The 10,493-nt window shown below is 46.8% G+C and overlaps 1 protein-coding gene across 1 annotated transcript; it reads left to right on the forward strand.

Moving 5' to 3' along the window:
- Positions 1-1,812: 1,812 nt before the first annotated feature.
- Positions 1,813-10,163, forward strand: LOC129639143 (nuclear RNA export factor 3-like). Its single transcript, XM_055564086.1, has 18 exons — positions 1,813-1,870; positions 4,449-4,605; positions 4,828-4,981; positions 5,594-5,677; positions 5,779-5,883; positions 5,996-6,076; positions 6,373-6,492; positions 6,607-6,714; positions 6,861-6,970; positions 7,539-7,575; positions 7,913-7,981; positions 8,064-8,119; positions 8,259-8,366; positions 8,487-8,545; positions 8,651-8,766; positions 8,863-8,905; positions 9,428-9,500; positions 10,040-10,163. The coding sequence occupies exons 1-18, from the start codon at positions 1,867-1,869 to the stop codon at positions 10,161-10,163; spliced, it is 1,608 nt and encodes a 535-aa protein (XP_055420061.1). The 5' UTR covers positions 1,813-1,866.
- The last annotated feature ends 330 nt before the right edge of the window (positions 10,164-10,493 follow it).

Consider the following 10,493-nt stretch of genomic DNA (forward strand, 5'->3'; position numbering starts at 1 on the left):
CACTTGAAAACAACAACTAATTGACAAAAAGGTCCAATATATTTACATGTTATAAAAATGTTCACATGTGGTTGTTTAATAAAAAGTCAACTTTTTCAACTTTTGACTTGACAATGTATCTGTGTATTCGTATGCATTTGCGTCTTACATTTCCCTCACCTCAGATGTTCACACACTCATGTGTAGATTTTCTTCATCTCTTTCAGGCGTTGTACTTCTTTCAGGGCACAGAGAACTGGAGAGGAAGATATTAAAAATTCCAGAAAATTCTAGCTCATGAACTAGAGCCCAGGCTTTTCCTTCCTTTCTTCTTTAGAAACCCTCTGATTTGAGACTTTCATATCTACAGTTCTGGCTCTAACGGAGGCAATGTTTCAGAGAGTAAAGTGAGCAATGGAGAGCTGTGGGGAGCAGCAGATGAAGCTTCCCTTGCTCACTCCCCCTAGGTTCACCCTCTGCTGTGCAACCCAGATCCCAACAGGAGCTGGGGACCCCTGCACTAGGGGATATCTGCCTACATTGACTGTATTTTTTTTAAAGAAAAGACTAATTTTTTTTTTCTACTGTCATTGCAGTGATCCACCAAGTTCTGTTTGGTATTTCCTTTTTATTTTCAAGGTTTTTTGTTGTTGTTGTTGTTGTTTTGGTATGATCTCTTTGGAATGGATTAGAGTTAATTCTAGCCACCTGATTATTTTTAGAACAGTCAGGTGGTGGCTCAGGCGGTAAAGCGTCTGCCTGGCAATGCGGGAGACCCGGGTTCGTTTCCTGGGTCGGGAAGATCCCCTGGAGAAGGAAATGGCAAGCCACTCCAGCACTCTTGCCTGGAAAATCCCATGGACCGAGGAGTCGGACATGACTGAGCGACTTCACTTCACTTGCATAAACTTCAGAAAAACCCCTATATTGCACCAAGTATTTAGTAAAGCTGTGCTTCAAGAAGACATCTTCCAGTCCATGGAGCTCAATTCAGGACTGTTTCTCCCAGTAGCATCTGAATGACCCTAAACAAGTGCAGCACCTCAATAAGCCTCAGCAACCCTGGAAAGTTGATGATTCTGGTATCAAAGTCCCCTTGTGAGGAATACATAAAAGAACAGATGTAATGTAGCAAGGACAGCGCGTTTCCTACTGCTGGCCCTCCAGTTCTCTGGGTCTGCATAATGAAGGAACACTGTAATGTAGCTGATGCAGCGACTGGCATAGAGAGTTCTCTGTATTTGTAGCTACTAGTATCAATATCCCTGCTGCTGCTGCTGCTGCTAAGTCTCTTCAGTCGTGTCCGACTCTGTGTGACCCCAGAGACGGCAGCCCATCAGGCTCCCCCATCCCTGGGATTCTCCAGGCAAGACACTGGAGTGGGTTGCCATTTCCTTCTCCAATGCATGAAAGTGAAAAGTGAAAAGGAAGTCGCTCAGTCGTGTCCGACTTTTAGCGACCCCATGGACTGCAGCCTACCAGGCTCCTCCGTCCATGGGATTTTCCAGGCAAGAGTACTGGAGTGGGGTGCCATCGCCAAGATCCCTAAGCCTCCTGATTCTAACTGGCCTCCTCTGCAGGGGTGGTACTGTTGGAAAGAGTTCCTTGGATGTTATGCTGGTAGCAAACTCAGAGGGCAGTAATTACAGGAAGTTAAGTCCCCTCTGGCCCCCAAGACTCTGCTCCTCTATGACCTTGGGGAAAGGACTTCCTGTTAGGACGCCATCTTGTTTGTGTGGCTGTGACGAAGTTGTGTGGGGCTTGCACTCTTCCTACCTCAGCAGTTTTCCTTGATATTCTACAAGCTTCCAGCTCCAGGCCCACAGATTCTCTTCCAGGGCAGCCTGTGAGGACGGTGGTGACAGATCTCTGCCTTCAGGCCACCCTATGGGTGAGTGGTCTGTGTGAGACCGTCTCTTCAGATCCCCCCAAAGCAGGAAGGGTTCTGGGTGCCCTCCCACACCCCAAAGCACAGGACCCCCAACCAGTTGACTGTTCTTCAGGGAAAGCGGCGAGAGAGCCCAGACTGACTATTTTCCGGTCTCTTGAGGAGATGGGCCAAGTGGGCTCTGACACACCCACCTCGATTCCATGTGGTAAACCTCCCCTCTGACGAAAATGGCCGTTGCTGACTTGAATTTTTCTCTGGCTAAGGAAAAGGCATGAGTCATGTTATCTTCTCAGGTCTAGGGTTTGGAGCGTGGCGAGGGTCACCTAGGTGGAGGGTAGGATTATATAAACTAATATTCTTTGGATTTATACTAGAGGTGGGGGAGGGGCAGAAAACCAACCGTTACTACTGGATATTACATTAACAGTTAGGGTAAATTGTATTAGCCCCTCGAAGCTTCTTGAGGCTTTATTGCCGGGCATGTGATATATTCTGGAATGTTTGATGAGTAGTCATGTGCATTGTTCTACGTCAATTAAATAAATTTGTTTAAGTCGTATTTTAAAATCCGCTCCCTCTAGCTGAGATTTTTGTCTGTCATTTTATGTGTCACTCAGTGGGATGTGTTAAAATTTCCCACTGTGACTGTGGATTTGTCCATTATTTCTGTCAGTTTTTGCTTGGTATGCTGGCTTTAAGAGGCATACAAATTTAGAATTTATATTACTATCTTCTTATTGCACTGAACCTGTTATCATAAAGGAATTTCCCTTTTAAAGTGTACCTTTTCTTTTACTGATATGGTTATACCAGTTTTCTGAGGTTAATGTGAAAAGGTGTACATTTTGCGATTTTTTTATTTTCCAGTTTTCCTGATGATTAAATTTTGCATACGTCTCTTTTCAGGAGTATTTGATGAAAGGTTTCTTGTCCAGTCTGATAAAATCTGTCTTTCTATTTGGAGTATTTCACCTGAATCTTCTAAAATAAAAGTAGATATAATTTGGTTTGTGTATATCATATTATTGTGTATTTATTGTTGCCTCTTCTAAGTTCCTTTTCCTTTATTTTCCTTTGATATGGTGAATATTTTTTAACTATCAAATCATTACTTTGCATGGTTATCTAGGTAAACATTCTTTTGCTATTCTTGTAGTGTTCACCCTTCAGATTACAATGTACATTTTTGCCTTTCACAAAATAATATTAGTTAATTAGTTCCTAAAACTGCTCAGTTATGGGGCTTTGAGACACTTTGATTCCATAAACTCCTTCCACATTTACTGTCATTCATTTTCATTCTCTCTATATATAAATCCCCAAAGGAAATTATTATCATTGTGTTATATAGTCAATACTCATTTAAATTTTCCTCCATATTCACAAATGTCATTTGTCTTTCTTTCCTGTATCTGTGTGGCTCCACCTAGGGTGATATTTCTTCTGCCCAAAGAAGAGCCTATAATATTTCTTTAGTTTGGATCTTTAGGTCACAAATTTTCTGAGTTTTTGTTACATGATGTTGAAATGCATGTCTTTTCTTTTAAGGATGTTTTTCCTTAAAGCATATTTTTTGTCCTATTAATGTTGGTCTTTTAAAAATAGATTTATTTATTTATTTTTGGCTGTGCTGGGACTTGTTGCTGGGTGAGGGATTTCTCTAGTTGCAATGAGCAGGGACTACTATCTAGTTGCGATGCACAGGATTCTCATTACCGTGGCTTCTCTTGTTGCACTCTTGTTGCAGAGCACGGGTTCTAGGGCACATGTGCTTCAGTAGTTTTGGCTCATAGGCTCTAAAACACAGGTTCAGTTTCTGTGGCACAGGGCCTAAGTTGTCCTGAGGCATGTGGAATCTTCGCAGACCAGGGACCCTGGTGTCCCCTGCAGTGGCAGGTGGATTCGTAATCACTGAACCACAAAGGAAGTCCTCCTATTAATATTGTAATCCTAAGTTGATATCTTGGTACATTTGGAAACTTCTCAGCCAAGTTCTCTTCAAATACCACTTCTCCCCTGTTCACTTTCCTTCTCTATGGGGCTCACATTAACCATGTATTAGGTATACTCATTGTATCACCTTTAATTCTCTTTTTTGGGGGAGGGTATCCTCCATATTATATCTCTCAAGGTTCCATCTTGGATCTTTTCATAAGACTTACCTTTCATTTCTCTAATTCTTCCTTCAGGGAGGCAGATCACCTTTGACCCTTGAACTATCACATCAGGGTAGATTTCAGGGTAGGGTTTATTGTACTCATAGAGCAGAGCAGAGAAGTGAGACTTGGGGATAAGAAGCCACTTGTCCCAGGTCACCTAACCTGAACCAAGTAGAACACAGCCTAACATCACAGACTACACTCTACATCCAGACCCTTTCCCTGGTTTCTTGTCTGTGACTGCTCCCTACCTCTCATTTCATGAAAAGTGGAGCCATGGTGAGGTCTCTCAGCCATTTTTTAGCTCTATGATGCATGTATGTTTAGATTATAAAGAATGATGTTTATTCATTAGTCATGATATTTACTCAGGACTACTTCTGATACTGGGACCACTGATACGTTGTTGTCAATTTTAGAGCACACTGATAAAGGGAACTCTTTACAAAGAAGAGCACGAAGCTCGGGTATTTACCAAAGGCAGTATGCCTGTTGGTCTGAACCGGTCACTTCCCAGCAGCAGCAAGACAGAGATTCAAAAGAAAGTGATGCTCATATGGACATCCAAGGAAGATAGTAAGTGACCAGTCACCATGGCTGACATGTACCAACCACTGAACAACAAAACCTTGCAGTTAAATATGTCATTCTTCTCTCCAACTTGCCAGAGTAAAAAATGATTGGATCAGGTTAATGTTTGAGCAGTCTTTATTATAACTCTGGTATCATTTGGGAGAATGTATAGAGAAGACTTTCCAGGCCTATATGGACCACTTTTTTCTTTCCACTTCCCCACAGTGCTCCCTATGCCATTCCATCCCATCACTGGAGAAGTAGTTTTCAGAGAAAAGACCAAATGCATGTTACCATGGAGACAGAGCAAAAGCCTCCGGCGAGAACAATGAAAACAAATAGACAGGATGAGACCTTGGGGAGCTGGTTCAAGATTATTGTGAGTATCCTGGCTAAATGAACCTAATATGTAGAAGATGACAGAGTCGTGTTGGATTTGTGTAGAGATGCTGGGAACTTTTCTGGGGCAGCGGTGTTGGTAATCTGTCTTGATATTACCAGGAGGTATCTTCTTAGATCATCGAAGGGCAGGTTCAGAGAAGCGGTATGAAGGAAACAGACTGACTGCAAGGAGGAGCATGGGAGAGGTTGACTAAAAGCAAAGGAGGAAGCCTACTGCCATGGAGATGGAGCACTTCATACCAGATGACGCAGTTTGGCTTGAGCTGGGTGTGGGAGGAGGTTGAGTCTCTGGGGTCCGTGTCAGAGTGACAGGCCAGGTGTACCTCATGTGGATCTCCTGGAACTTTATAAAAGGAAGTACATGTGAAACATATTAAGTCAATTTTTTTTTTCAGAAAGAGTATCTGAATGCAAAGAAAGTGTATATAGAAAATCCTTGTCTCATACCAAAGTTAGTGATAACAGATATTGTCTTAAGTAATTATTTAAAACCTGAAAAATAGCCCTAAAGCAAGACACAGTTGGGTCTTACCTTAATCTTGGATTCCATTGTATCCATTCTCTTTCCCATTTGTTCTCTGATTCCTAGATTCCCTTTGGTATACAATATGATGAGAAGTGGCTGATGAATTTGATTCAGAAGAAGTGCAGTGTCCCCTTTACTGCAGTCGAAGTAAGACAGGACACGGAGATGATGCGACAAACGGGTAGATTGCAGGCCCAGAGACATGGCCCTGGTCTCATGTTCTGCTTCTCCTGTCACTCTCCCTACAGTTTCACTATGAGAAAATGCAGGCCCAGTTCTTTGTAGAGAATGCCAACGTTGCCTGTGCATTGAAGAATGTCAGCGGCAAGATTTTCAGTGAGGATAATGAAACGGTGTGTGTCAAGGGCTGACTAAGGGCAAGAGAGCAGGAGGGCGGCATGGCCTTGCTTGATCCCATGCACAGATTTCCTGGAGCTTACCCAGCCCCTCTTGTGTTCTCTCCAGATATCTATCTTTGTTGAGCCCTGTGATGCACCCCAGTCTGTGCAGAAGACACTGACATCTGAAAAGTTGGAGCAGATAAAGGTAATGCAGACTCAACACGAGCTATGCCCTCATAGCCAGACCCACCTCTTCCCCCCACTCACCCTCAGACTCATGCTCGCTGGACCCCATCCCTAACTCTGCAGCTCACCATGAACAAACCATATGATGCCTGCCAGCAAGCTCTTGACATCCAGAGACTCCGCTTTGGCCCTGGTATGGCTACAGTAATAACTGCAGGGCAGCTGAGGGTAGAGGGTCTGTCTGAGTAGAGCACTCAGAGATGGTATCATGGGGAGGGCTTGGTGCTGGAGGTGTTCCAGCTGGGACCCTCTCAGCCCGTGTTTCCCTCCTTCTGGTTTCCTGGAGACTTTATACTGTGTGATATTGGCATGACATGGAACCGTAGAAATAGCACGGCTACCTCCCTGAACGTCTATCCAGGGATCAGGCCCATGGTGAGGACCTAGGCCCAATGTTGGGTCCAATGGTGAGGGAGGGAGACATTGCGTAGAAGAGGCAAATGTCTCAGGTATTCTGTTTGGGGTCCTCACTCTCTTTCCTCATTCTAGCTTTCATCTTTGTACTTGAGCAACAAGAAACCCTACTTGGGGCACGGCCTGTCCACCATTAAGGAGATTGCTTCCACCACGGAGAACTTGAATCTCTCCAACACTGAGGTGAGGTGGGGCACCCAGATCCTCCTTTGAAAGGAATGTGGGAGGCCTTATGGGTGGTGACAGACAAAGGAAAGTGGATTTGTAGGGAAAGGAAGGGTGTGGGTGCAGAGCCATTTGGTCCATGTGGGTGTTCCCTATAATTCCAGGTGAAGATTGCCGGGGAGATGGACAAGGCTCATCAGCTGGAACCAGAAGGGATGTGTGCAGACAGAAGCGCTGTGTGCACCACCTTCCGTGATAAGTCAACCAACATGAGGTCTTCCTCTGCCTTGTCTCTACACCCCTATGTCTCTCTCATCTCTCCCCTCCTCCCTCCACCCCCTTTCTGTCTTTATTCCCCTCCCTACCTCCTGAGTCCCACCTCAACCACCTCCCTGCCATAGCACCTGGTCATCCCTGAGGTGTGTCCTGACTTGACAGCATGCTGGACTCCCAAGTGAGGTAGCAAAGCCCCGGGCTCCCATCCTCCCATATCTTCTTTTCTCTACAGCCTTCACGGGGCCCTGGAGGAAGGAAGGAAGGGATGAAGGGGAGTAAGGCCTGCAGACTGGATTTGAAGTGCTGGTCCCTGTGGCACTGCAGAAGGGAGTCAGAACAGTCTGGCTGGGAGCTACGCAGAGGAAAGGAAATGGAGGAGGAGGTTCAAGGAGGGGGTGGAGGGGACAGTCTCCCTCTTGGTCCATCCATAGAGTGGTGACCAGGGCCCTTGAATGCTAGGATACTGGGGTGTGAGGGTGCTGTGATTACTGTAAGTGACTTGCTCCCATGAGGAGGGTCCCGTCCATAGTTTCACTGACATTTTTCTTTTGTCTTGATTTTGGCAGCACCCTCCTGCAGTTGTTCCCCAGGTTACTAAGCTTGGTAAGTGCATTCCTTGATCAGACTCCTCTAACTAGCACCGACAGTGCCCTCAAACTACACGGAAAACCGTTAGGACCCGTCCAAGTTCCGTTTTTTAGCCTGACCCTTAAATGTCCTGGGGTAGGGGGGTGTACCATTCCCTGTGGGCACCTGAAAAGGCTCTGGATCTTCAGCCATGTTGTCCACAGGCTTCGGGGACCCACGGTGATGACAGAACATGTAGTCCTGCCTCCGGCATTTCCAGGGACACTTTCTTCCCTACCCCCAGCCCATCCTGGGCCCATCCTTTTCCCTGACATCCTGGACTGCACTGCTGACTTCCTCTTCCCTCCCCTAGGATGGCCAGGAGACACTCTCAGGTTCTAAATGGGCTGTGGAAGCCCCCAAGCGCTTACCAATGTGCAAGGTGAGCACAGAGGATCCAGCAGGGTTCCAGGTGGTACAAGAGGGTGTGTCAGCCCTTGTCCTGAGGACTGTTTTAATTCCAGGGAGGTTTCTTTGGATCTGATCAGGTGAACAGTCAAATCCTGCAATTCCTGCAGCAGTAAGTCCCCCTGGGAATCTGAACAAGGGGAGGGCCAGGACAGGGGAGGCCACCCAAGCTCAGGTCTGCTCATGGGAGTTTTCAAGTCTTCTTTGAGCTTCAGACCACAGAGAGAGACTCTCCTCACTTCTTCCCTCAGCTATTACTTGATCCATGACTATGGAGATCGCCAGGGACTGCTGGGGTTTTATCATGAGGAGGCCTGCTTCTTCCTGACCATTCCCTTCCACTCCAAGGACTCAGGCTTGTGAGTATCACAGTGTAGACTCTTCCCCCAGGCCATGTGGTTCCCCAGCAGATGCAGGCCAGCTCCTTCTGACACCTATGCTGGCCAGACCACCACCCACTGTTCTTCTGTGTCTCCTAGAAGCAGTATGTGTGTGTACTTCTTGGACAACAGTAATATGAAGACACTCAAGGACCCCAGTGAGTGTGTGGTGGGAAGATTGGGCCGGAAAGGGTGGTAAGGGGCCAGTCATAGGGTCCATGGCATGGCAGACATGACCTTTGCTTTCTTCCCGTCCCCGACAGTCCCGCACGTCCAGATGATGAAACACACAAAACATGACATTGTGCGTGCCCTCTGTGGATTACCCAAAACTCAGCATGACTTCAGCTCCTTTGAGGTGGACATGTGTTTCCAGACGGTGAGCACCTGCTCCTCGCTTGGTGGTGAGGGGCAGAAAGGCACAGGTGGGAAAGAGGATGAGGGGTGACTGAGTACCTGGTCTCTTCCTTATCAGGAAACGATGTTCTGCTTCTCTGTCAGTGGGGTGTTCAAAGAAGGTGAGTGTGTGTAGCCTGCTCCCCCCAGATGCCGCACTGCTCTCTCGCCTGGTCAGGCTCCCTCCCACCAGAACTCTTCCTTCCAGATTCCCTCCCCTGCCCTCCCCTCCCCAGCCCTCAGTCTTCCCACAGACATCCCAGGTCTGAACTGCGTCCATGTCTGCCCTGCCCACCCTGGGCACTAGGGACACAGGCTGTGGAGTTTGGTGGCTCCCATACCAGATCCTTACACTGAGAACCTGGGCTACTACTTAACCTCACAGTTTCCTCATAATATCCATCTCTTCAGCAACTGAGAAAAATGCATCCCATGAACTTGTGAAGTGGTTGTCATGGGGGCATGTCACTGGGAGCAGACATCTCCTACAGTTGCCCTCCCCATTCCTGACACGCAACTCCCCATGTGAACAGCTATCCCCTCAGCATGAGTGTCAAGTCAGACCCTGACTCAGGAATGACGTGGGAGCCTGTAAACACGTGGGGTTCTTAGGGGGTACTCTTGTTTGTTGTTTGTTGTTGAAGTGGAAGGAAGTTCTCAGGGCTGTGTCTGTGCCTTCACCCGGACCTTCACCACTACTCCCACCAGCTCTTCCAGGTGAGAGCCATGTTGTAGGTGGGATGGCCCATCCAGCCTGGGCTCAGGGTCCTGAGCATGTGGATGCAGATCTTAGGCTGACTCAGTATTGTGGAAAGCCAGCAGGGAGATCCAAGGACCAGTCTAGCCTAGTGGTTAGGAAGAGCATGGGCTCTGGAATCAGCACATGGGTTCTCTCCTTGACCCAGTGCTCACTCTCTGTGTGATCTTGGTCAAGTCTCATGATCTGTCTGTGACTCTGTCTTCTGAAAATGGGGATCAGACTGTACACTCCTGTACTGTAACGTACTGAGTTACTGTTCAAGGTAAATGTGAAGTTGTCCCTGGGTTGGGGAACAGAGCGTCCATTGAGTGAAGCTGGTAGACAATCTCTCTGAAGGTGAGCTCTGTGCGAGAGGCAGAGGAACCAGTCAAGGAGCCTGGGGACAGACACAGGAGGGTATGGAAGGGATCTAGTTGCTGAGTGTTAGTGGGAGAAGTCAGGGTTGGGGTGCAGTTGGTCCATCCATAAATTGTCCACATGTGCATTTTTCCTCCAGTTTCTGTATAGTGAATGATGAGCTGTTTGTAAGGGAAGCCAGCCCCAGTGAAGCTCAGCGTCTGCATTCTCCATCCCTGTGTCAGCCACCTTCATGGTCATCCTCTCCCCCGAGTAGCAGGTAACAGTGCGGGCTTTCTCCATCCAGTTTGGAATCACCTTCAGTGGTCTCAGAAGTGAATGCTGGGTTTGCGTGGACATAGGAGGGAGCTGGGATGAGTGTAGGAGTAATTAATGGAAACTTGAAAGTAAATTGTTTTCCTTGTTTATTTCAGTTATTTTTACCCTGAACATTTCATTTTTAGTACATAGGAAGCTACTAGTTGTTTTGAGCAGGCTTGAATCATTTTTATGAGTTTAATGAAACTTCTCCCTGTGTTAATGGACAATTGGGTGTTCAGATGTTTTTATCATGATACACTCTGCATGAGGTTCATTTCAGTGTATAATACACA

Source organism: Bubalus kerabau, chromosome X (assembly GCF_029407905.1).
Source record: "Bubalus kerabau isolate K-KA32 ecotype Philippines breed swamp buffalo chromosome X, PCC_UOA_SB_1v2, whole genome shotgun sequence".
Classification (NCBI taxonomy): Eukaryota; Metazoa; Chordata; class Mammalia; order Artiodactyla; family Bovidae; genus Bubalus; species Bubalus kerabau.